The sequence below is a fragment of the Nerophis lumbriciformis genome, linkage group LG11 (assembly GCF_033978685.3).
Source record: "Nerophis lumbriciformis linkage group LG11, RoL_Nlum_v2.1, whole genome shotgun sequence".
Taxonomy (NCBI): Eukaryota; Metazoa; Chordata; class Actinopteri; order Syngnathiformes; family Syngnathidae; genus Nerophis; species Nerophis lumbriciformis.
Window position 1 is genome coordinate 39,760,828 of NC_084558.2, and position 25,820 is coordinate 39,786,647.

The following is a 25,820-nucleotide window of genomic DNA, read 5'->3' on the forward strand; positions in this document are numbered from 1 at the left end:
AGCTAACACGGACGTTATAAGGGGACTTGTGCAATGCTAGATAATCTGTCTTAAAATGCTCAGTGTTCATAGTTTTTGTGGATCGATCGTATTTTAGAAAAAAAAATGCACAAAATGCAAACTTTTTAGCTAACATTGATTTCAGGGAAGTTGTGCAACTAGGGATGTAACGATATGAAAATTTCATATCGCGGTTATTGTGACCAAAAATATCAGTTATTGTTATCGTGGTAGTGTTGAAAGTGCTCAAAAGGTACTTAAATACACACTGAATCTTTTGACCAAGTTATTAAAAAAAACAAAAATAAAAATAGACACACTGTTAGAAAAGTCACTATTTAACATGTTTTGTGTTTCTTATGCTTCACTGATAGTGTTTTAGTCTCAGTATTTTATCTGTTTAATGGCTAAGGTTTTATTGTTTGAAATATTGGTTTGTACTGTAGCACTTGAAGATTCATTTAAATAAAAAGTGCGTAACAAATTAAATCTGTTATTATGTACTATTTCTGGCTAGCGTTGTGTCCTACTGTTCAGTGGTCGTTGAACGCACAGTAAAAACACCTCTCTTTCCCTCCGAGTGTAGAACGGTCACTCTGCGTAAGAGAGCACAGCCTTTAGGTTCAATGTGCACAATTGAATAGTTAAGTTGTTCAGACAGCAATGTGTTTGTATAACTTTACATTGAGATGTTGTTTTTAATTGGGAAATCGTTAATGTCTCTTATTTTCATGTTAGCATTAAAGCTACCATGAATTGATTAAAGTGGACCCCGACTTAAACAAGTTGAAAAACTTATTCGGGTGTTACCATTTTGTGGTCAATTGTACGGAATATGTACTGTACTGTGCAATCTACTAATAAAAAGTTTCAATCAATCAAAGCTAATGATCTGCCACCAGTCAGGCCAAGAGTTTATCAAAGTGCAGTCATCAATCATGTTTTCTTGATCATTATATTTTAAAACGGTAATATTAACCATCGGGAGTTTTTCCTTGGTTATCGTTATTACTGTTTATTGTTACATCCCTATGTGTAACACTATTGTGTCAAATCTTAGTCATAAAATGGTCAATATTCTTAGTTTCTTAACTGCTTGCGTTGATTTATTGTTTTTTAGATAGAATACCCTAGCTGTTGAGGTAACATTGAGTACAATGCGAATTAAGTAATCAATCTGTCATAAAATGGTTCATTTGCATAGCTTCTTAGCAGGTTGTGGATTTGCCACATTTGTAAGAAATGACATTAAATGATAGTTGATGAGCAATTGTGGAAATATTAACCTCGCATGCTATATTTTGCTGCTGCTAATGTAGAAGTAAACTTCAATTTGAACTGATTTTCTTCACAGAGAACTGGATGTCAAATGAACACGGACTCCATGCGATGTCCAGCCGTCATTGAGTTCGGGAAGTACGAAATCCAAACATGGTATTCGTCACCTTACCCGCCCGAGTATTCAAGGTATTATTTGCACACAAGCAAATTGAGCTACTACCCTCAGCAGAAGATCATTTGGTATGTCTTGTTTTGTTGTTCTTTTGTCAGATTACAAAGGCTCTATCTGTGCGAGTTCTGTCTGAAATACATGAGAAGCAAAAACATCCTCCAGAGGCACACAAAGAAGTGCGGCTGGTTCCACCCGCCAGCCAATGAGATCTACAGGAAGGACGACCTCTCGGTCTTTGAGGTCAGCTTTGCCTTTCCAGCAATGAAGCAATAAGTGCACGCTGGATGGTGTTTTGTGGGTAGAGGCGGGAAAAAGGAAGAAAATATATATATATTTTTTTGACTTGAGTGTCCTCTTTGCTCTTTTTCTGCCCTGTTTAGGTTGATGGAAATGTCAGCAAGCTGTTCTGCCAAAACCTCTGTCTGCTAGCCAAGCTTTTCCTGGATCACAAGACCTTGTATTACGACGTGGAGCCTTTCCTCTTCTACATACTCACAAAGAATGACGAGAAAGGCTGTCATCTCGTGGGCTATTTCTCCAAGGTGGGCGGGGAAATGACGCAACACTTAAAAGGGAACTGCACTTTTTGGGGAATTTTGCCTGTCATTCACAATCCTTCTGTAAGACAAGTACATGTGTTTTTCTTTTTTCCATGCATTCTATATGGTAAATAAACCATAGCAAAAGTCGGCTAACGATGCGGGTAATACAATTTGCTCTATTCCGCCTTGAAAGCGCTCTTAAAATAATCAAAAAAACAATCAACATATATAAGGTTATAGACAGTATATACACATTAAGTATGTATGCAATGTAGTAACAGGCACATTCATAATAACAAGTAATACTTTCATATTTTTGTAATTTTAAGCATAAGGCGGTGTATTAATTTCACAGATGTATCACAACATTAATTTTTTTCTTCAACAACATCTAATACTACTAATCATTGCAGACTTCATGAAAGACAAAAGCAACTACCGTATTTTTTAGCCCTTCATATAAGGATCTCCAAGTTTTAGAAGCTGAGTGATAAACAGATCCAGCTTTAGTGAAACACTAAGCATCATGTAGCAGTATTGCTAACTGCTAAACAAGAAATACAAAGTACGAACTTAATAAAACAATCACTTACTGTACAATGTCTGCTCTTACTGGGATGCCAGTTGATGGGATGTTCATATATTCCCGTTTAGATGAAGAATTAATCCTTCATATAAGGATCTCCAAGTTTTAGAAGCTGAGTGATAAACAGATCCAGCTTTAGTGAAACACTAAGCATCATGTAGCAGTATTGCTAACTGCTAAACAAGAAATACAAAGTACGAACTTAATAAAACAATCACTTACTGTACAATGTCTACTCTTACTGGGATGCCAGTTGATGGGATGTTCATATATTCCCGTTTAGATGAAGAATTAATCATAATCTCTGTGAGCGCTTTGAGTATCTAACAATAGAAAAGCGCGATATAAAATCTAATCCATTATTATTATTATTATAATTCTCATGCATGTTTGAAAAAAAAAAAAAAAAAAGTGCCGCAAACCATCGTCTTTTTGTTTTTTCTCGCCATCTCCGGGTCTCAGTTAAATGTTAAATCTACTACATAGATGAAAGGCATGGTTTACAATGTAGAACACAGGTGTCAAACTCAGATTTGACCCGCCACATTATTTTATATGGCTCGCGCACACCTGGAAATAATATGCGCCAGTAAGTGCCTTACCTTTTCTTACAAAATGTGATAATTGTTTTCCATTTTGAAAGTAAAACATATATGTACTGTGTGAAATTGCGTACTTTTAGTATAGTATCCAATAATGCAACAAATATTATATTATCATACTTTCTAAACAGTATTTTTATCAAAATAAAAAATAAATACCTAAATATCTGTTTGACTTAGGAAATTTAAAGCAAGTTATCCACCCAATTGAACACTGTAATAATGACAACAGATTTTACGGTAAAATGTACGGTGGTTTTTACAGCACAATAATGTAAATACAATTTTAAAAAACTCTACCACTGTTTTTTACAATACAATTTTGTGAACTCAGCTGCCAGTTTTTTTACTGTACAATATATGGTTGTTGTTTTTACAGTGTGTTACTGTAAATGGGAAAACCGTATACATTTTTTTTACGGTAAAAAACTGGCAGCTCAGTTGCCAGAATTAAAAAAACAGTGTTACTGTTTTTTCCATTTACAGTAGTATGTTGTAAGAACCATTGTGACTTTTACTGTAAAATTCTGGCGTCTAAGCTGCCCTTTTTTCCGTAAAAAACATTTACTGTATATTTTCCCATAATATTCTGGTGACTTAGTTGCCAATGTTTTACTGTGAAATATCCAGATGTTGTATGTAAAAAATATATGCAAAATAATCAAATACAAATGCAAATTCATATATTAATCCCTGTTATAAACGGCCCTCTGAGGGCAGCCATAACTGATGTGGCCCTCAATAAAAACAAGTTTGACACCCTTGATCTACAATCAATTTTCACCAGCTCAGAGGCATAAGCTAGTTAACACTGTGATCACGAGCCCTTAAATAGTTTGCCTGTGTTAGCGCTTATAATACTATCACTAGTACTGGGTTAATATTCACATCACGACATGTAAATGGAGTATTGTTGGCAGTTTTTGGGTGTTTATTTAAAGGACTTAATCGAGGAAATAGTGTACTCCAAATAGTTGAATTGTTAGCCACCTCTTACTTGCCGTATTTTACTACTTAGAATGCATAAAAAAATAAAAACATGTGTTTTTGTCCTACGTAGGGATTATGAATGATAAGCAAAATCCCCCAAAAAGTGCAGTACCAATGCAATTTGGTGTGTTGATACATCAGGTTTGCATTGATTCACTCATTTGGCCCTCAATGTCCATTTGAGTTATCTGTAAGTCCGCTGCCTTTAGATCATCTTATTATTGAACTCTCTCGGCCGTGTGCGCTGACGAGGACAATGGCAGGTGCAGTAAATTGCCAGTTTCAGCAGCACAGCTCTGACATACTTGATCTGTTTCTCCTTCCCGCAGGAAAAGCTTTGCCAGCAGAAGTACAATGTCTCCTGCATAATGATCATGCCTCAGTACCAAAGGCAAGGATTTGGACGCTTCCTTATTGATTTCAGTAAGTTCCTTAATGTTTTTTTTAAAGAGCACTCAAGTTTTCTTGGGTCTTTAATCTGAAGCGTTGAATTTGTAGCTAGTGGGAAGGTGCTGTTATTTGGTTAAGGCTCTGAGTGGCCTAATCAAGGGCATTCATCAGCAGTGCTGAGGCGATCACACATGATTAAAAGTAAGAAACAGTACAGTTCTGTCTGCATACATGATTTCATTTAAACTGTGTCACATGCTCACTTTCATCACAGCCTATCATTTTCCATCATACTCGGAAGTAGCTGCTTAGCTACTGGGCGGTAATGGAGCATTTGATTTCCTGTTCACTTTGGGGAGCCATTGAGGCACGCGTGCGCGCAGCAAGGATCTTGCGATATTGAGAGTGATCTGATAACAAAGACGAGGAGGATTAAGGGAGATTGAACGCAGCTGAGTTGTCGGCTCTTTGAGGACGTGATATTGGAAGATGTAGCGCCGGAGATGGGGAAGTTGTTTAGATTAACAGATTTCCCTCTTCTGGGGGATCGTAGGAACAGGCAGGTAGCTCCAAGGCAGGCACATGTTCAGCTCTCAGGCTCAAATATTGTAAACGCTCTAATTAACACCCCTATTCAGTTAGTCACTGGGTGCGCGATCTACAAAAAACAGCTTCCTTTTAGTAGTGCAGGGTCAGTAAAACATTGCCATTAACAGCTGTGGTTGTAGGCGACCTCCCGTAGTTTTTTTTAACTAATGGAAGGAGCTGCCTGTGAAGTACTTCATCATGAGTGGTCCGCATCCAACAGCTTTATATACCTCTGCATGCGCAATCAAATGTTAGTTTCGCTACTCTGCCTTTGGTGTAAAACTCATGTGTTAGACTTGCTGTACTGTTGTTTACAATGAACCCAGCAACACTTATAATGCTGACTGAGCAGTTTGCGCCTTACATCTTATACAACATTGGCTCAGTTTTTCTGCGGGGTTCTGTCTTACACTTGTTTATAAATGACCGTTCAGTTTCAGTTTATTTCGAACATGCACACGATACATTGTAATGCATCACATATTTTCAGTTTTTTCAATTAAAGCACGTCCGAAAAGGAGTAGGAAGAAGCTGACCTTATTTAATCCTACCCCTTTTCATACCATAGCAATTGTATCCCATTTCCTTGTTCTCTGTAACAGAACAGTGAATAAATAAATAATTATCTCCAAAAAAAAAAAATGGGTTCAAGATGTATATCATAATTATTATTACTTTGTGATCACTTGTTGTTTTGAACAGTCTCTTAAACTGAATCATATTGGTGCTTTGTTTGATTTATTTGCGTAATCCATTCCATAATTTAATTCCACATACTGATATACTAAAAGTTTTAAGTGTTGTACGAGCATACAAATGTTTTAAATTAGATTTTCCTCTTAGGTTATATTTCTCCTCTTTTGTTGAGAAAAATTATTGTACATTCTTGGGTAGCAGGTTATAGTTTGCTTTGTACATCATTTTAGCTGTTTGCAAATGCACCAAATTGTTGAATTTCAATATTTGTGATTCAATAAATAAAGGGTTTGCATGTTCTCTATATCCAAAGTTATGTATTATTCTAATTGATCTTTTTTGTAACACAGTTAGTGAATGAAGCGCATATTTGTAGTTGTTTCCCCATATTTCTAAACAATAACTCAGATATGGTGACACTAGTGAGCAGTAAAGAATATTAAGTGATTTATGGTCTAGAACATTTTTTGCTTTATTCATTATTGACGTGTTTCTTGCTACTTTTATGTTGTATATTCTTTACATGAGATTTCCAGTTCATTTTATCATCTATTATTAAACCATTATTTGACCATGTGGTCAAAAGACAATGGTAGGCAACCCCTTGATTTTTCATACTATTGTAATTATCGCCACAAAATGGCAGGAGCTACTTGTCATGAATGGTCAGCATCCTAGAACATCTACCTCTACATGTGCTTTAAAAAGTTGCTACTCAGCTGTTGGTGTGAAATCCATGCGTGTATGTTTACTTATTGCAGTATTCTGGCTGAACAGGCTGCTCCTTACCACTATGGTAAATGGTAAATGGGTTATACTTGTATAGCGCTTTTCTACCTTTCTAAGGAACTCAAAGCGCTTTGACACTATTTCCACATTCACCCATTCACACACACACATTCACACACTGATGGCTATCACTATTACAACATTGGTTTGCTGTTGTGCAGTATACTCGTTTATAAGTCATCATGTGAAGAAAATGTTATGTATAATGAGTTTGCACATTCTTGAAAGAGCAGCTCCTCTCCAATTATCGCTTGCTTCCAATTGACACCCCATCCTCTTTGTGGTTTAAGTAAATAAACAGGTATAATTAGAGGCTTTAATCCACATTATATATTGCCAGAACATTAAACATAAAAGGGGAACTGATGTATGGTAGAAGATTTAATGGTCATAAGTTAAAATACAACTAAAACGTTCCTACTAATTTAGCTGTCACATGGTCAGTAGAAATAGTTGTTTGGCGTAACTCCCGAACCTCTCTCTTAAACAACGATACAGTATTTAGAGTAGAGTTGTCTTTTAAGTCCTCATTTAAAAATCTCCTGTTTTGTTGTATTAATGATATTATACCCCGCACTAAGTGGCAGAAACAAAACAAAGAACATGCTTTGAGGAAGTTGAATATTTAAAAGAAGTGTTTGTCATCACAGAGTCCTCCCGTGAGCCTCAGTGATGAATCATTTTCATCATCTGTTTGCCGATTAGATGTGCTTGTTTGACGCTGGGTCGTGGGTGCACGTTAAAAGGCATTAATTAATTCCATGCAGTTCATAATGGATGACCCTTGACGGTGGCTGCAATGAAACTAATTACACACACACAGCTCACATATTAGTTTGCTCGTTATCTCTTGCTTATGCAGTCTCTTGAAAGCAATGCCACTGCCTTTTTGTTGCTGCCTCTTTAATTCTCTCCTCCAGCATCTGTCATTGCTTTGGCAGAGAGGAGAACTGATTGCTTCTCTTTTACTATTTGAAGGTGAAATCCCAAGCAGGGTCACATCCTGGCATTAAAAAGAGGAGGGAGGAAGGGATGGTGGGGTGAATTGAAATGCAATCTGAAATAACCCAGCAGTTCCTTCTTATAGCTTGACTAAAGCATTTTTCATTTGTCTCTCTTTTTTTTTTTTTTTTTTTTTTTAGGTTACCTTCTCACCAGGCAAGAAGGACAAGCCGGCTCCCCGGAGAAGCCGCTGTCAGATCTGGGTCGCTTATCCTACCTGGCATATTGGAAAAGTGTCATCCTGGAGTACCTCTATAAGCACCCAGATAAACACGTCAGTGTTAAAGGAATAAGCAGGGCCACTGGGATGTGTCCGCACGACATCGCCGCCACGCTGCAGCACCTCGGCATGATTGACAGACAGGACGGACGGTCAGTTTGTTGCGCACTGCCGCCTTCCCTCCGATCCCAGTCTTGCGAGTGTGTGCGTGTGCGTGTGTGTGTGTGTGTATGTAACGTCTGACTTATCCAGGCCAGTGGGTATTTTTATCAGTGTCTCCATTAGTGTTGCTGAATATTGACAGAAGTAAGTCAGGTTAAGCACCCCCAAGGACAAACCAGCACCGGCCGGCCCAGACGACTCCTCCATGCAGCCAATTATCGCTTCATCACTCCCAATATCAATACTGTCTAAATGGGTGGCTAAAAAGGCCATTATATTGCTAAATTTAAAGTAAGGCATAAAGGCATTATGAGCTTTGCGCAAACATGTTTATACATATACGATACCAGTTATCGCTACCCTCAAAGGGACGTTTGTAAAGATGAATAAAATAGTAATATAAATGTATATGGATTCGCCTCATTATATTAATACACAATTGCCTATGCATTTAACATAATTTATCCTTTTTTTACGTACACTGTAAAAAAGAAATCTGTAGATTTTAAGGTAGAAACCTGGCAGAACTTGATTGATTGATTGAGACTTTTATTAGTAGATTGCACAGTACAGTACATATTCCGTACAATTGACCACTAAATGGCAACACCCGAATAAGTTTTTCAACTTGTTTAAAGTCGGGGTCCACATTAATCAATTCATGGTACAAATATATACTATCATCATAATACAGTCATCACACAAGTTAATCATCAGAGTATATACTTTGAATTATTTACATTATTTACAATCCGGGGGGTGGGATGTGGAGGGGGTTGGGGTGGGGGGGTTAGGTTTGGTTGATATCAGCACTTCAGTCATCAACAATTATATCATCTGAACAGTCACCTAAATGTTAATGGGGTTTGTTTTTTTTTTACAACATATTGAATTAATTTTAATTAAATGAGTTTATTTCGGTCATATAATCAACCATTTTGTTTGATCAATTTAACAGCACAGATTATACATATTAACAATCATACACATACACACACAAAAAGAAAAAGAATGACCGAAAAAGGATAATATTTGCCTATCCTATACATTCATTGAAAATTACATTGCCTGGAACATCAACGTTCAAAAAAATCAATGGGAGGAAAGTAATCGTTGCTATATTTTATAATTTTCCATTATTTCACCTTTCAAGGCTTTCTTAAACCGTAACAAAGAACTACGTCTTCAACTCATCACTGAGCTTGTTCCACCATTTAACTCTTAAAACTGAAATACATTTGTATTTTATATTCGTTCTTACTTTACATATTTTAAAAATCAATATCCCCCGCAAATTATAGTTTTCTCCTCTTAATTGAAATAACCTAAGAATACAAGCTGGAAAGCTGTTGTTCTTTACTTGAAACACAATTTCCATTGTTTTTAAAAACACAATATCTCAAAATGTTAACACATTAGAACTTATGAATAATGGATTGGTAGGTTCATAGTAGCACGCTTTGTGTATTATTCTAATGACCCTTTTTTGAAGTTTAATTATTGGGTCTATGTTTGTTTTATAAACATTTCCCCAAACTTCAACACAATATGTTGGATATGAAAAAATTTAAGAATAATATAACATATGCAGACATTTCTTATTCAGCATGTGTCTTACTTTATAAAGAATAGCAATGAATTTGGATATTTTACCCTTTATATATTCAATCTGCGGTTTCCAACATAATTTATGATCAATTATTATTTCCAAAAACTTAGTTTCATATACTCTATCAATTTCCACTTGATTTAATTTTAATGTAGCTTTTACTGCAAATGTTAAATTGTACCATTGTTTTTCTACAGTAAAATTCTGGGGCCTTTTTTTTTTTACCGTGAAATCTACGGTTGTTGTTTTTTAAAGTGCATTACTGGAAATGGAAAAACTGTACCACTGAGCTGCCAGTATTTACCGTAAAATCTATTGTAACGAACACATTTAGTAAGAAAAACATAAAGAAAATATATTAATGTATAATTTTTCCGTGCTTTCGTTGGCCATATAAAATTATGTGGCCCCCGGACTTTGAGTTTGACACCTGTGTTGTAAATGATCTAATTATAGTCATGGCTTTTATGTACTTAAACCGCAAGGAAAACCGGGTTAATTTGTTAAATTTTACAAATGGGAAATATACTATATCAACTTAATTTGTTAATTTAAATTAGAATTTTGGAGTGCATAATGAAGTGAAAAGCAAGCTGTAGCACTCTGAACCACGTGGTCATTTATTCACAGAGGTGGGTAAAGAAGCCCAAAAATTGTACTCAAGTCAGAGTACTATTGAGTAATATGACTTAAGTAAAAGTAAACAATGTGTAAGAGTAATTAAGAAATCAGTTCTCAAGTTCTACGGAACGGGTGAGTAACTTCTGATTTAATTAGTAGCTATTTTTTAATGGTACTTGCACTACAACCGTTGTTTGTGTGCGCACGCACATGAGACAGACACAACTACAAGATGTACAACAAATTTTACAGTCACTGTAGATTTTATAACCGGGCTAATGTTAGCAAATGCATAGCTAAAAAAAAAATATATATATTAAAACAGCGCATTTTCTTTTGTTGGAAATGGAATAGTTGTAGGCTGAATCTTGAACATTTCTGCTTACATAGATGTATGATATTGCTGTTATTTCTCCTATTTTGTAAGTAAACATTGGTTAAAGAGGTGGGCTGCCTTTTCTTACTGGGAGTCGCTGTCTTTTCTTCTTTGCTGCAGACCTGCAATGTAAACATGTCACTTTTTCCATAATTTTGTGTGGTCATGTGACTGCCAGGCTACATTTGATTGGTGTAATGGAGTCAACCGTCACAAGTGCTTAGATTGGATCGGTGAAAAAAGTCACGTGACAGCGCCCACGCGAAGAAGTGTCTCTGGCAACCTTAAACGACGTAATTACAAGCAGTAAACAAAAAATTAAAATAAATGTTGCGATTGGAATGAAACTTAATGGAATGGAATAAAAGTGGCGTTTTTCCTTCGCAAAAATACTCAAGCAAAATTGTTGCATTGAAAGTACAATTTATGCAAAAAGTTACTCAAGTAAATGTAATGAAACAATTGTAGCATGTTACTACCCCACCTCTGTTTAATAACATGTATATTGCACAACACAGCAGCAGCGGAACCAATGTTGTAATAGTAGTAAGAAGCAAATGACTCAGCTGATGAATTCAATCATCATGAATTCCTTCAGCAGTACGACAAGTGTAACACGCAGCTGAGTAGCAACATTTTAAAGTGCATGCTGAGTTAAATGTAGAGTAGCTACCGGGTGCTGAGCACTCATGCTATTTGGAATGCATAGTTGATAAAAGAAACATCAAGGAGGTTGCTTACAGCCACAGTGGTTAATGCCAATGTTTTTTGTCCTGGGGCTAATTGGAGCAGGTAATTTACTTTCGAAGAACACCTACCTACTATACTGTCAATTTAGAAAACATTTTAACCTGCAAGGAATGAGCCTTTTCAGCCCAGTAGCATCAAATCACTGTTTTCCACCTTCAACACTTGTCACAGCTTTTAATATGTGGCATCAAAGGGGTTTGAAATGCTTCAATGATCTCTTTATAGACAATATATTCGCCTCTTTTATGGAGTTGTAGAAGAAATGTAATCTACCCAGTTCCCATATATTTAGATATTTCCAGATAAGGGATTATGTTAAAACAATTATTTCGCAGTTCCCTAACAAACTCTCTAAATTTGATTTGATTTGTATTAAGGATCCCCATTAGCTGGTTGCCTCAACAACCCTCTAGTCTTCCTGGGGTCCACCTCTAAATCAACCACAGATGAAATTATGTCTTTCAATCCAACAAAGAAGAGGGCAATCTCACATATACTTAATTTACTCTCAGGATTAAAATGCACTTCCATGCTAAGAATTAGAACAGCATGGGAACAAGACCTCCAAACATTAGTAGATGACGGAACCTGGGCAAAAATTGTGAAAAGGGTTCACTCGTCTTCAATGTGTGCACGACAATCACTGGTCCAATTTAAAGTGATACACCGGGTGCACTTCTCAAAAGCAAAATTAGCTAAAATATTTCCCCAAATTAACCCATGTGATAGATGTAAACTAGATAACGCAACATTAATACACATGTTTTGGCTTTGTCCGAAGCTAAAGGGGTACTGGAAGTCCAACTTCGTAGCACTCTCCATAGTCTTAACAGTTCAAATTGATCCAAACCCTTTAATGTCTATATTTGGAATCATTCCTGAAGGGATGGAGCTACCTGTAGGGGGTCACAAAATAGTTGCCTTTACCACCCTCCTCGCACGCCGCCTGATACTGTTGAAGTGGAAGGAGGCTGTCCCACCCTCAGTCTCCCACTGGATAAGGGATGTCCTATCAAACCTGAAGCTGGAGAAAATAAGGTATACATTACGGGGCTCTGAAAACAAGTTTTTTTAAAGTGTGGAGACCTTTTTTGATTTTTTTTTTGACCAATCCTCTACACAAGTGCAGGAATAGCCTGACTATGACTGCCGACGCCTCAGGCCTTGTCATGCTGCTTCTACAGTGTGTTTCAGCTTTCAATTACTTTGCCTCAAGTGCCTTGTATTGAACTTTTTTTTTATTTATTTATTTTTTTTAAACTCTGAGTACTTTTGTACTCTTACTTTTGTTTTGTTTTTGTTTTGAGTGACAGCAGGGGTAGAGGATGAAGAGGGTTTGGAATGTGTTGTTAATGTGAATGTGAAAATCAATAAAAAGAACACCTACCGTATTTTTCGGACTATAAGTCGCAGTTATTTTCATAGTTTGGCCGGGGGTGCGACTTATACTCAGGAGCGACTTATGTGTGAAATTAATAACACATTACCGTAAAATATCAAATAATATTATTTACCTCATTCACGTAAGAGACTAGACGTATAAGATTTCACGGGATTTAGCGATTAGGAGTGACAGATTGTTTGGTAAACGTATAGCATGTTCTATATGTTATAGTTATTTGAATGACTCTTACCATAATATGTTACGTTAACATACCAGGCATGTTCTCAGTTGGTTATTTATGCCTCATATAACGTACACTTATTCAGCCTGTTTTTCGCTATTCTTTATTTATTTTAAATTGCCTTTCAAATGTCTATTCTTGGTGTTGGGTTTTATCAAATAAATTTCCCAAAAAAATGTGACTTATACTCCAGTGCGACTTATATGTTTTTTTCCTTCTTTATTATGCATTTTCGGCCGGTGCGACTTATACTCCGAAAAATACGGTACCTACTACAGGAGACTCTGTGGTTTAGGTACTTGAGGCGGTCATTGGAGCTCTTATGGATGTATTATGAAAGGAAAAAGTGTCAATTGTAGTTTTGATTGACAGAGATATTGCAATGTAACATATTTAATGTTGGGTATGCTCGTATTCAGGGTGGTGCTGATCAGGAGAGAGCAACTGATCCAGCGACACATGGAGAGGCTGAGGGCAAACCCCCGCTGGAACGAGGTGGACCCCGACGCCCTGCGCTGGACGCGCTCCACGTCGCTGAACGCCGTCCTGTCCGAGGAGGAGCGGGAGGCAGAGATGGATGTAGGTTTCCGCCATCCGTCTGGCGACGCACTCTTTGTTTGTTCTTGCCTGCCATGCTGAATATTTGCTTGATGAGTTCAAATGAAAGCCATTAACCAGCGTCTAAAGGCATTTAAATGTCATGCAAAATTGCTCTCACTCAGCTCACATTGCACATTAAATGCAATCTCTCATTGGCTGCTTCACGTCAATGATGGCAAACATCCGATCGGGATGTTGCTCCCATCGTATCAGGATACAACCTGCAGGGATCCATTTGTCACAAGGCTAATTCCCATTAGCCTCATTGCTCACATGCAGGAGTCGCGTCCCTCCCCGAGATAATGCATCTCGTCTGTTTAATTACCAGGCTGAGCGGCTGAAGGAGCAGGCCAGTTGCTGGGAGAAAGAAGAGCGAGAGAGCCACGTGATGAATCACAGCCGCAGGCAGTCGCTCACCAAGGTGCACTGTAAGGTGCCCTACAGGACATACGAGCGACGCCACGCACCACCATGGAGCCGACGCATCCAGCAGCAGCAGCAACATCAGCTGCAGCAGCAGAACGTTAGTGATGATGATGATGACGACGACGAAGCGGAGGATGACTCCGATGGCTCACCGCCCGCCCTGACAAAGGCTCATGTGATGCTGGCCGCCAAGCAAAAGGTGACTTTTATTGTTTGTTGTTATTAATCACGCTCGCCTCCCCTTGCGTAACCACAAATCACATGTTCTCCCAAGCGGTACTTTCACATTGATCACGTTCTTATTCTAGGACAGAGTGGAATTAAATGCACATCATGAAATGCCCCCCCTCTTTCACTTCATTAGTGTTGTGTACTCAGGCGAGATGAAAGTTGTGATGAATATTCATGAATTCAGCTGAGGGTTCAGTGGAGCCCTGCTGTCATCCGGAGCCTCCTTGTGTGCCTGCAGCTGTGGATAATAGATTGTAGATAGTTTTACTGCTGGTGTCCAGGCTATGCAGGCTCTGAACCTTGTACTGTTGTCCCTGGTCATGCTATATTTACACCTCCCTGCCTCTTCTTTGAATCTCACATCCTTCACTGCCCCCTGCTGCTGGAGATGATATTACACCTTAGCCAATGAAGAATAAAGTAGTATGGAAACACTCGGTGGTTATTAAGTTCACGTTCTTCTTGTGAGGCAAGGAAAGGGCAGCAGTTGTGTCGTGGCAACCACTGAGAAATGTAAAATGTGGACTGTGGTTTCTGCCTGTCTCATTTGTGGCTCTCCGCACTCTGCTGCATTGCTCCAACAGTGTGGTTTTTAACATTTTTACTCTCAATGAATTTCTGCCTCATCCCAATGGAGGTCACCCACCGAGTGCACTAGTTTTCATTTACGGCAAAGCAACTCGGACTGAACTTTCACGCTGCTTTGTTTTTTTTCCTTCTTTTTTTTTTTACAGAGGAGCATCATGCTCAAGAAGAGGGGGCGTAAACGAAAGAGAATAAACAGCAGCGTAACAACAGAGACCATCTCTGAGACCACCGAGGTGCTGAATGAGCCCTTCGACAACTCCGAAGACGAGTGTCCTATGCCGTTGTTGGAGCGCACCTGCAGAGGGGGCAAGATAGCGGAGGAGGAAGACGGGGCGAGCAAGATCACGCCTGTGAAACGCAGAAGAGGTCGACCAAGACTCAAGGAAAAAGCGCAGAGAGGCAATCTGCAACACTGGAATGAAGGTAGACATTGCTGTTTCTATATTGAAGTATATCATGTGTACTCAATTCAACATGTCTGAGAAGGAGTAGGAAGAAGTTTATCTCCATGTCTCAAAAGTTACCGTACTTTCCGCACTATAAGGTGCACCATATTATAAGGCGCACCTTCAATGAATGGCCTATTTTAAAACTTTTTTCATATATAAGGCGCACCGCATTATAAGGCCCATAGAATAGACGCTACAGTAGAGGCTGGGTTTACGTTATGCATCCATTAGATGGGGCTGTGCTAAAGGGAATATCAACAAAACAGTCAGATAGATCAGTCAAACTTTATTAATAGATTACAAACCAGCGTTCTGACAACTCCGTTCACTCCCAAAATGAATAAACCGCTGTTTTATTATTTTCCCCGAGGTAAAGTCAGTGACGTGGTATTTTGTTTATCTTTTAACAACAGCAAGGTATAACATGTAGTGCAACATTTATATCACATAGTGGAGGGGAACTTTTCCTCGATTCAATAAACAGGTAATAAACAGTCTGATACTGTTTCGGTAAATCAAACGTTAGTGCAATCACAATATAGCAACACTCGAAAAAGTGCAAAGCAATAACAATATATCAATAACTCAACGTTGCTCAAACGTTAATGTCACAACACAACACACAAAATAAACATGTAAAGCTCACTTTATGAAGTTATTCCTCATCCACGAATCCCTCAAATTATTTTTCTTCAGTGTCCGAATTAAACAGTTGGGCGAATACGCCCTCCGTCTCATCGAAGTCGTCATTAATCGAGTCAGTGTCGCTGCTGTTGTCTAGCAGTTCAGTGACAATTCCTGCCTTCCTGAAAGCTCGGACCACAGTTGAGACTGATATATCAGCCCAGGCATTTACGATCCACTGGTATAAGGCGCACTGTCAGCTTTTCAGAAAATTGGAGGTTTTTAGGTGCGCCTTTTAGTGCGGAAAATACGGTAATTGGTTTGTTCGCTTCCTGTCTTTAAAATGTACCATTTAGGAGTTTGTAGTTGGTGTATTCATAATTAAAGAATAAATGAATAATTAAGGAGTAAAACTGCACAAAACAATGCATGGAAGTAAAATGTGCCTTTTTTCTCCCTTTCGAAGGCACCGATGTCCTCTCCAAGACGCCCAACAGACCTCGTCCGGTGAAGCGAAAGAAAGGTTGGCCCAAAGGAGTCAAGCGAGGCCCACCCAAGTGGCGGCTCAAGAATGAACGGAAAATGGGCTTCAAGCTGAACCTTTACACGCCGCCTGAAACGCCCATGGAGGCGGAGCAGCACCATATTCAAGCCGAGGAAGCGCTCCTCGACGGCAGCAGGGCGGCCAGACGCTCAGTCCGCCCGCAGTTCACATCACGCAGCGTCCACTCAGAACCCCCCAGCCCCGCTGATCATCACTCGCTGAAGTCCAGCTCCCCCGAGGGCTCGCAGGCGGCTTCTCCGGCGTGCTCGCCCGCCGCGGCCTCTCCTGTGGCCACGTCACCCAGACACAAAGACGGAGGTGCGTCGCCAGAGCATCGAGAAGATGACCGTCAAAGTGAGCACGAGCTGGACTCCCCAACCAAAGATCACAGCGCAGAAGTCGCTGCATCGCCGGATAATCACAGTGAGGAGCAGAGGACTCAAGATCAGGACAAAAATGACGACAAGACAGAGCCTGAGCGCTGCCAAATAGAGGCGGCGCAGACCTCAAAAGAAACGGCCGAATGCACGCAAAGTTTTTTAGATCCGGAAGAAGACGTTGACAGTGCGTCGGTTCAGCAGCTTTCGAAAGTTCCGGCCAGTGAAGAAGAATCAACTGTCGCTGCGGACTGCATTCAGTATGAATGTGCTGAAATGAAAGCAGCGTTGTCGCCTCCTGCAGCTGAAGCGCTTTCTTCGGTAGCAGCGGTGGACTCCGATAACCCCGTTGAGTCTGAGTCAGAAGAAGAGAGCGTGCCCACTCCGGGTCACGTGCCTCCTCCGCCTGCTGAGAGGCCATCACTCAGTTCCGTGCTCAGGGACGACCCCCCGATCTGTGCAGAGATCGACTCCGAGACCGCCCAGGCAGTTCAGTCCCTGACGCAGGAGAGTGAGCGCGACACCGTGTTTCAGGAGTGTGTGGAGAGCCAGGAAGCCTGCAGGAACTTGCACACCTACGCCCCCGTCACCCCGATGGAAGACTGCCCCCACTCGGAACACAACAGCCCGCTTTCGTCGGCACACTCCCATCCCAGCCAGTCGGTGCGCTCCGTCAACAGCCCGGCCGTGTCCATCTTGGAGACGGGCTACACGCAAATCAGCCCCGACCACAGTGCCATCTCCGTGCCCTCCATCCACAACATGGAGACCAGCCCCATGATGGACGTGCCGTCAGTGTCGGATCACTCGCAGCAGGTGGTAGACAGCGGCTTTAGCGATCTGGGCAGCATCGAGAGCACCACCGAGAACTACGAGAACCCCAGCAGCTACGACTCCACCATGGGAGGCAGCATCTGCGGGGCCGGCCCCTCGCAGGGAGGCTGTCCCTACGGGGGCATGCCACCCAGCGGCTTGGCCCAGAGCAGCTGCGCCGTCAGCCAGCAAATGGCAGGCGTCAACCCTGGCAGCTGTGGTATGATTCAGCAAAACAGCCTGAGCTCTCCGCCGCACTGCAACGTCAAGTCCCCGCAGGGCTGCGTGGTGGTGGTGGAGCGGCCCCCCAGCACCAGTCAGCACAGCCAGCGTGGCACGCACAGCCAACACAGCTCCCTCAGCAGGCACGGCCCTCACAATCAGCACGGCCAACACAATCAGCACGGCCCTCACAATCAGCTAAGCCAGCACAGTCAACTCAATCCCCACAGCCAACACGGCCACCACCACCACCACCACCACCACCACAATCACCACCTGCAGCACAATCAGCTCAGCCAGCACAATCAACACACGCCGCATAACCTTCACAATCAGCACGCCGCGCAGGACGCCGTGCCTCAGTGTGCCGTCCCCGCCAACTTCGCCACCACCATGCAACTGGCCGACATACCCGAATCCGGCAACCCCAACTTCGCCCTCTATGAGAGAATCAACCACCAGGGGGAGTACGGTGGCGGGCACTACCCCCAGTCGTCAGGCCTCAGTCTTGCCAAGCTGCAGCAGTTCACCAACACGTTCATCGAGCACCCCCACTCGCTCCCCTTCAACCACTCGACGGCGCACCCCATCACGTCTTACGCCAACACCCCCTCGCTGTCATCGCAGCACTCCAGCCTGGTGTCTTTGTCCCAGACCTCACATCGAGTCCCCAACCCCCAGGTGCAGGCCACCATGACCCCGCCCCCCAACCTCAGCTCCCCGCCGGCGGCCATGATGCTTCAGCGCAACATGGGCATCACGCCCACTCAACGCATCCAGTCCCAAATGGCGCCTAAAAGTCACGTCATGTCGGCGCGCTCCAAGTCGGCGCCGCTGTCGCACCACCACCAACACCACCACCACCACCAGCAGCAGCAGATGTACGCCCGGCCGGCACAGACTGTCGCCATGCAGGCGCCGGCCAGGACGCTGGCCGGCATGCCGCGCATGAACATGAGCGTCAACATCATGCCGGCGCCGGCCTACAACTCCATGAACATGTCGTCGCTCAACGCCATGAACAGCTACGGCATGAGCCAGCCCATGCTGAACAGCAGCTACCATGGCAACCATGCCTACATGAACCAGTCGCCCCAGTACTCTATGCAGATGGGCATGATGGGAACGCAGCCATACCCCCAGCAGCCCATGCAGGCTCCGCCACATGGCAACATGGTGTACACTCCAGCTGGTCACCATGGTTACGTGAACACGGGCATGTCCAAGCAATCTCTGAAGGGGCCTTTCATCAGGCGGTAACCCTGATGCGCTGATCTGGCCTTTTTATCCCCTTTGTGTGTGCGCTCCCGTTTCCTTTCATTTGTCGGTCCCTCAAGGGACGAAACCAGCAACAGCACTTGGAAAGAATGCAAACATTTTCATTAACTCTGAAGCTAATGTTTTCAAATGAATTTAAAGAGAAGTATTTTTGGTCCTCTTAAGATGGGAAGCCTTACATCGCGGTGATGTTGATGATGAAAATCTATTTAAGGAGGCAGGTTTCAGAGGCTCCGAGGTCGGCGTCATCAGTGCTCTTGCGGTCGTGTAGCAGCCTCCACTCAAGCCATTTAATGTGCCTGCTGCAAGTGGAACCTGTTCAGTGTACCTGTCTAACAGTGCTGACGATTCGTTTGTACTATATTCATGCCTTTGTATATTTAAATTATTGTACGTATTTTGTAAAGTGGCAACTCTAGCATGCTTGGGTCTGCGTTAGTGACAGTGCATTGAGTAGTACTGTACAAGTGTCGTGCTTAATAGCCAAGCCATTTTAAAGATATCGGGCCTTTTATTAGGTTTCCCTCCGCAAAGGGAGAAAGATGAAACTATATTTTGTTAATTCTAATAATGTACAAAAAAATACCAACATATGTAAACTTTAGTCCTGTTTTCTGTTGCGCTTTGAGAGATTTTATTGCTATATGTATGTATAATTCTGAAGTCTTTTTGTAACAGATCTCCTTCAGGCAGCTTTCTGTTGAATAAAGCAGACTGATTTCTGTCCAAATATTCATGTGCTTGTTTGTACTCCTAATTTCAAACCTAAATGATGAAGTAATACAAATGTAGTCTAAAGTTAGACCTGTATGAATATTAACGCATGTCATCTCTCCTTTCATTTAGCCTGAAAATGCAAGACGAGATAATAACACACATTTGGAATCCTGGCATCTTTTTTTCTTTTCACGCTCCTCTCGACTGTGACTCATCTCTCTCTGTCGGCTGACTCTCTTCTTTGCGCCGCTGCAGGAAGCGCTCGTCCAGCGCCCTCAGCTGCTTCAGGAAGCCCCAGTTGGGCATGATTCTCCTGCGAGTCTTCACATGCTCAACGGCGTCCACCAGCGTCATGTCCTGGCAGATCATCAGGTAGGCGAGGAACAGCGTGGCCGAGCGACTCCTCCCCATCACGCAGTGGACAAGGAGTTTGTCTGCAGGTACACACACACAAACAGGTCAGTTTGTCTTTTAAAGTGTTTTAAATTAATGCACTTTCAATGTATGTGAAAAGTCCAGAAGGTGCCTGGTGGGATACATTGTCAACAAATATGCATTTTCAGTCTCTTTATTATTGGGTATAGTATCAGTTTTAATTGTGGCAAAATGTGAAGACTTTTCCCACTTTTTTTTGTGCAGTTTTTCATGTTTCTATATGTGATTACAACTGACTGATAACTGATATAAGTTGTTAAAAAAAAAAATCTACATTTTACAGTTGAAAAATTAATATGGTTGCTCACTTAACCCTAAAATAAAAATTACAGAAAAAAACATTTAATTTCAGAAACAAACTTTCTATAATGTTGAATTAATTAATTAACATTTTTACCACAAGAAGCTCATGATTTATTTTGTAAAAAAAAACAACAACAAAGACTTAAGTCACGGGTGTCAAACTAATTTTAGCTCAGGGGCCACATGGAGTAAAATCTATTCCCATGTGGGCCGGACTGGTAATATCATGGCGTTAAAACTTAAAAATAAAGACAAATTCAAATTGTTTTCTTTGTCTTACTTTGGCCAAAAATAGAATTTTGAAACTGCACCTATTTTTTTACTCAATATGGTCTTGTAATATGTACATTTTCAGAAACACCATGAAGAACATAATGAACTTAGACTTTGTCTAAGTGTTTTTACAAAGCCATTAAACTATAAGCACTTCCTGTTTAGGATTCTCATTTTGACAATTCACCATGAAAGACGTGCTTGGATAAGAAATCAAGTGTTTCCTCAAACCGCCGCATTGGTGAAATCAAGGAACACATTCATTTATTATTATTCAAATATTACAATTATAATATAAACAAAACTATTATCTAAATGACACCATAGCCGAAATCAATGTAACATAACTACAAACAGTACCAATGTAATCATGGTGGATTTAAGCCTAAAATAAAATAGAACAAACACAACGAATGTAGAAACACCCATTTTTACAATGGAGTTCAAGGTGCACATTGTGCATTCAACCAATTGCAAGCGCTGCATGGAACTGTAGATGATGTCACGTTGATTTAAGTCTTTGCATCTTACCGTTTCGGTATTTTATCCGTTGAGTGGATCATTTACAATGAAGGAAGGTATTGTGGGTCTATACTGCCGCCATCTACTGCCGGCCACAACAGGAGCAGCTGATTGCTTGCACCTGTGCTGATTGGAGTAGCGGCAGCCAATCCAGAGGGTACTTAAAGTCAGCTGACACGTCCTCTTTAAACACTGTCATGTGTGACGTGGGCTACACTTGAATTGCTATTGCAACATCTAGTGGACACATTTAGAATGGCATTAATGTAGCTAATTTTTATTTTTAGTAAACTGATTTTGTGGGCCGGATTAAACCTGTTTGCCCGCGGTCTGTACGTTTGATTCAAGTAGTGCTCACAGAATTAAATTCTGCAAATCAAAGTATTTTTAAGGTTAAATTTTTTCATAAGCATTTTAGATTTAAAAATGTTATAGATTTTTCACAAACACAAATAACAGTATAAACTAAAGCTGCAAGCAGCGATGGACGGGGCCGACTTTGACGGCGCATAAAATCCAAACCGAAGCAGTAATTAAAACTCTTTCGTCAACTTTTAATCAGAAGGGTTCAATCTCTCTCCTGTGCTAGTTTAAAGCCGACACGACAAACTCGCTCAGTGGAGATAATTTTTAAAAAAAGGTGACCGGTTTTCACAAAACTTTTGTTTTGAAGGGGGAATTGCAAACTTCCTGTTGATCTTTGCTGGGGGTTGTCAATATATGATATGTAGGTCTAAGTGAGACCTACATAGAGGTTTTTGTTTCATGTATCTATGACATTCCTACTGGAAGTTACAGGCAGTTTTATCTGTGTTTTCCTCCTAGGGGGCGCTAGAGCACAATTTTGAGTTTTTGGGTTGTTGTTTTTTTATTAAATGGCAATTTTTGCCAGTCCTAACGTGTGTGTCCAGTTTGGTGAGTTTTGAAGCATGTTAAGGGGGTCAAATTATAGAGGCAAAAGTGACTGTTTTTACAAAGCTTTTGTTTTGAAGGGGGAATTGCAAACTTCCTGTTGATTTTTGCTGAAGGATGTCAGTGTATGAAATCTAGGTCTAAGTGAGACCTACATAGAGGTTTTTGTTTCATGTCTCTCCGACATTCCTAGTGGGAGTTACAGGCAGTTTTGTCTGTGTTTTCTTCCTAGGGGGCGCTTGAGCGCAATTTTGAGTTTTGGGGCTAAGTTTTTTTATTAGATCGCAATTTTCGCCAGTCCTGATGTGTGTGTCAAATATGGTGAGTTTTGAAGCATGTTAAGGGGTTCAAATTACAGCTCAAAGAGGCGGCGGTATAATAAAGAATAATACAACAATTACAATAGGGTCCTCTGTCCCAAAGGGACATTACGGTCCCTAACTAGTCCTGTAAATGACGCATCAGTGAGTGTATGGCACACTTACTACATGTATTGACACTGGATACTGTGTTGGTGTTTCATAATGGCGCCATCTGTTGGAATAAAAAAGTCACTACATTTTAACTTGCAATTAAAATTAGTAATTAAATATATTTTTTGTTTTAAAAACAAATAATTCATATATATAAAGATAAAAATAAAATATAATGAAAAGCAAATACATATTTAAGAAAGAACATGATACAATAAAATAATTTATTAAATAACTAAAAGTCTGATACTTCTGTACTGTAAATTTAAATTGGTATGAAGTGGTGCTTCTAAAAACCATCATAAAATAATTACAAAAATACAGTATTCAAAAAAGTTCAAACAAAACTTTAATAATCCCTAATTAGGGACCGAATGTCCCTTTGGGACAGAGGACCCTATTGAAATTGTAAGGTTTTATTATTATTATACCGGCCGCCTCTTTGAGCTGTAATTTGACCACCTTAACATGCTTCAAAACTCACCAAATTGGACACACACATCAGGACTGGCGAAAATTGCGAGCTAATCAAAAAACCAAACCCCAAAACTCAAAATTACACTCTAGCGCCCTCTAGGAAAAAACAGACAAAACGGCCTGTAACTTCCAGTAGGAATATCGTAGAGACATGTAACAAAAACCTCTATGTAGGTCTCACATAGACCTACATAGAGGTTTTTTAACACTGACATCCTTCAGCAAAAATCAAACAAAAACGGAAGTTGGCAATTCCCCCTTCAAAACAAAACTTTTGCAAAAACAGTCATTTTTGCCTCTTTGAGCTGTAATTTGACCCCCTTAACATGCTTCAAAACTCACCAAACTGGACACACACATCAGGACTGGCGAAAATTGCGATCTAATAAAAAAACCAAACCCCAAAACTCAAAATTGACAGACAAAACTGCTCCTAGGAAGAAAACACAGACAAAACTGCTTGTAACTTCCGGTAGGAATGTCGTAGAGACATGAAACAAAAACCTCTATGTAGGTCTCACTTAGACCTACATTTCATTCATTGACAACCCCCAGCAAAAATCAACAGGAAGTTTGCAATTCCCCCTTCAAAACAAAAGTCTGGTCAAAACAGTCTCCTTTTTTTTTAAACATTATCTCCTCTGATAATGTGCAAGTGAAGATATGTTGCATGGGTAAAGGCAGAAAGCACAAGCGTGACCCCACTATGCAGAGAAGGTAGGTAATGTGCGGGTGAAAATAGGTTGAATGGGTACAGGCAGGAAGTACCAGCGTGACCTTACTATGCAGAGAAGGTTAAATTACATGATTACATAGATATGTTGTATGGGTGAAAGAAAGAAGCACCAGTGTGTCCCCAGGATGCAGGGAAGGTAGGTAATGTGCAGGTAAAGATATGTTGAATGGGTAAAGGCAGGAAACACCAGCAAAAGTCGGTCCCGTCCATCGCTGCTTGCAGCTTTAATTATTGTTGGTACTTATGTACATTTCTTTGTGAAATAGATGAACTAAAGTTTTTACTGCTTATTTGAACTCCTTTTGCGTCCTTTTTCTTACTTTGAGGGTCCATCAGCGCGTCTTCAATGAACCGGGCTGCTGAGAAAAAATACTGGCTGAGGTCGAATGTCGGGGTGTCTGCGGCCAGCACGCCGTGGTAGACCACGCCCATGTCGCCATAGTAACCAGCTCCGGTGTCCACGTTGTTCCACGTGCCCTCCGCTGCGTTCAAGACGTGCGTAATGCCCAGCCTCTTCAGCTTCAGCTTGTCTTTCGCTGTGTCCCTGTCACGGTGCACGTCTTTTTAATCCCATTCCAATTATTTGGGGTAACGTGTTCTTTACTTACTCGTCGCCAATGTAGACCTGAGGCCACACCTCGCTGTAAGGCGTGTACGCCGGGCAGCCACGGTTGAGGATTTTGTCCAGCTCATAGCCGCTTGGGGTCACGTAGTCGCCGCTTGTCTCGGGAGACGCTTGCTTCCTTTCACACGTCATTTATTTGCTTGCTGCTTTATATAACGGCAAAACAACAGCCTCTGGCGGGGCCTGTCGTCCTTTAAGGCAGGACGTGCGAAGGCTTCCTGAAGGAAAGATTGTGTAACCGCCGCCGCTGCTGTGACGGCCATCAAATGTAGAGTTTATTTTTAGGGCCGGGATGTGGCGAGCGCTCCTGACCTTAGCTGCCACTCTGGAAAACTTCTCTGAGCACACTGCGTTTGTAGCTGACTTTCCAGTATATGCTTTGTGTGTCACATTTTACTGAGCTGTCTTGTTTACAAAACTTAAAAAAACTGATTTGTATTATTGCTTATGTAATAATGTATAATGAGCTATTTTAGTCAAAAAAAATGTGAGGAACAGAATATATTGGAGATTGAGATTCTTGTTTTTTTATCTGTCTCTGTTTGGTACTTTTGCTACTTCCTGTTTGACAGATTACGTTTGTAAAACCACAAACATTTTAACGCAGGGGTGTAAAACTTGTTGAAGGCTGAAATGCCCACAGGGGGCTACCTGCAACAGTGAATGTATATGAATTTTATTGTATGCCTTATATCAGTTGTTCTCAAACTTTTTTCGCCAAGTACCACCTCAGCAGAAACTTGGCCCTCCAAGTACCACCGTAATGACCAACGTTAAAATACAGTAGCAGATTAGGCCTAAGTAATCGTTAAAAATAAGGCAGAGGTTTTATTTGACAGGTAAATTTAATATTTTTTTGGCACAGTTTGAACAGTAACACAGTTTAAAAATAGGAAAATAAAACACTGTACTTAAATCAAGTGATTCTTTGGCGTACCACTAGATGGCACTAGCGTACCCCCAGTGGTACACTTACCACAGTTTGAGAATGTCAGGTTCAAACACTGATGACATCTATTAAACAGACCAAGAAGCAAGGAATTAAACAGAGACAGAATTCAATTAGGCTCAATGAGGAGAAACGCGTAGACCTGTACCCTTTGCAGTGCCCCACCACGCTCTGACGAAAGATTGTACGCCTCCTCCTTTATATGGACTTTCCCTGATTACATGGCAACAGCTGTCTCTAAAGGA

At 40.8% G+C, this 25,820-nt stretch overlaps 2 protein-coding genes across 4 annotated transcripts in view; one reads left to right on the forward strand and one right to left on the reverse strand.

The window, feature by feature from the left end:
• Positions 1 to 19,883, forward strand: part of kat6b (K(lysine) acetyltransferase 6B) — a 53,970-nt gene extending 34,087 nt beyond the window's left edge. For all 3 annotated transcript variants that reach the window (XM_061966605.2, XM_061966604.2, XM_061966606.2), the window contains exons 9-17: positions 1,355 to 1,467; positions 1,552 to 1,693; positions 1,834 to 1,995; positions 4,503 to 4,596; positions 7,779 to 8,010; positions 13,421 to 13,580; positions 13,930 to 14,226; positions 14,993 to 15,269; positions 16,386 to 19,883. In XM_061966605.2, the coding sequence (XP_061822589.2) occupies positions 1,355 to 1,467; positions 1,552 to 1,693; positions 1,834 to 1,995; positions 4,503 to 4,596; positions 7,779 to 8,010; positions 13,421 to 13,580; positions 13,930 to 14,226; positions 14,993 to 15,269; positions 16,386 to 19,135 (4,227 nt within the window). In that variant the 3' untranslated portion in view covers positions 19,136 to 19,883. The remainder of the gene's footprint in view (positions 1 to 1,354; positions 1,468 to 1,551; positions 1,694 to 1,833; positions 1,996 to 4,502; positions 4,597 to 7,778; positions 8,011 to 13,420; positions 13,581 to 13,929; positions 14,227 to 14,992; positions 15,270 to 16,385) is intronic.
• Positions 19,884 to 19,988: 105 nt separating this feature from the next.
• LOC133610396 (dual specificity phosphatase 29-like) lies at positions 19,989 to 24,803 on the reverse strand. The gene is made up of 3 exons (XM_061966607.2): positions 24,610 to 24,803; positions 24,322 to 24,545; positions 19,989 to 20,304 (listed from the first exon to the last, which is right to left on the reverse strand). Exons 1-3 carry the CDS (start codon positions 24,756 to 24,758, stop codon positions 20,060 to 20,062), a joined length of 618 nt encoding a protein of 205 aa, XP_061822591.2. The 5' UTR covers positions 24,759 to 24,803; the 3' UTR covers positions 19,989 to 20,059.
• Positions 24,804 to 25,820: the final 1,017 nt, after the last annotated feature.

Bases quoted from the DNA above. Each gene is read 5' to 3' on its own strand.
- LOC133610396 (XM_061966607.2), bottom strand. From the start codon at position 24,758: ATGACGTGTGAAAGGAAGCAAGCGTCTCCCGAGACAAGCGGCGACTAC. The intron at 24,546-24,609 runs GTAAGTAAAGAA...GCACCGTGACAG, and splicing joins CAGGTCTACATTGGCGACGA to GGACACAGCGAAAGACAAGC. The intron at 20,305-24,321 runs GTAAGAAAAAGG...GTGTACCTGCAG, and splicing joins CGCGCTGATGGACCCTCAAA to ACAAACTCCTTGTCCACTGC.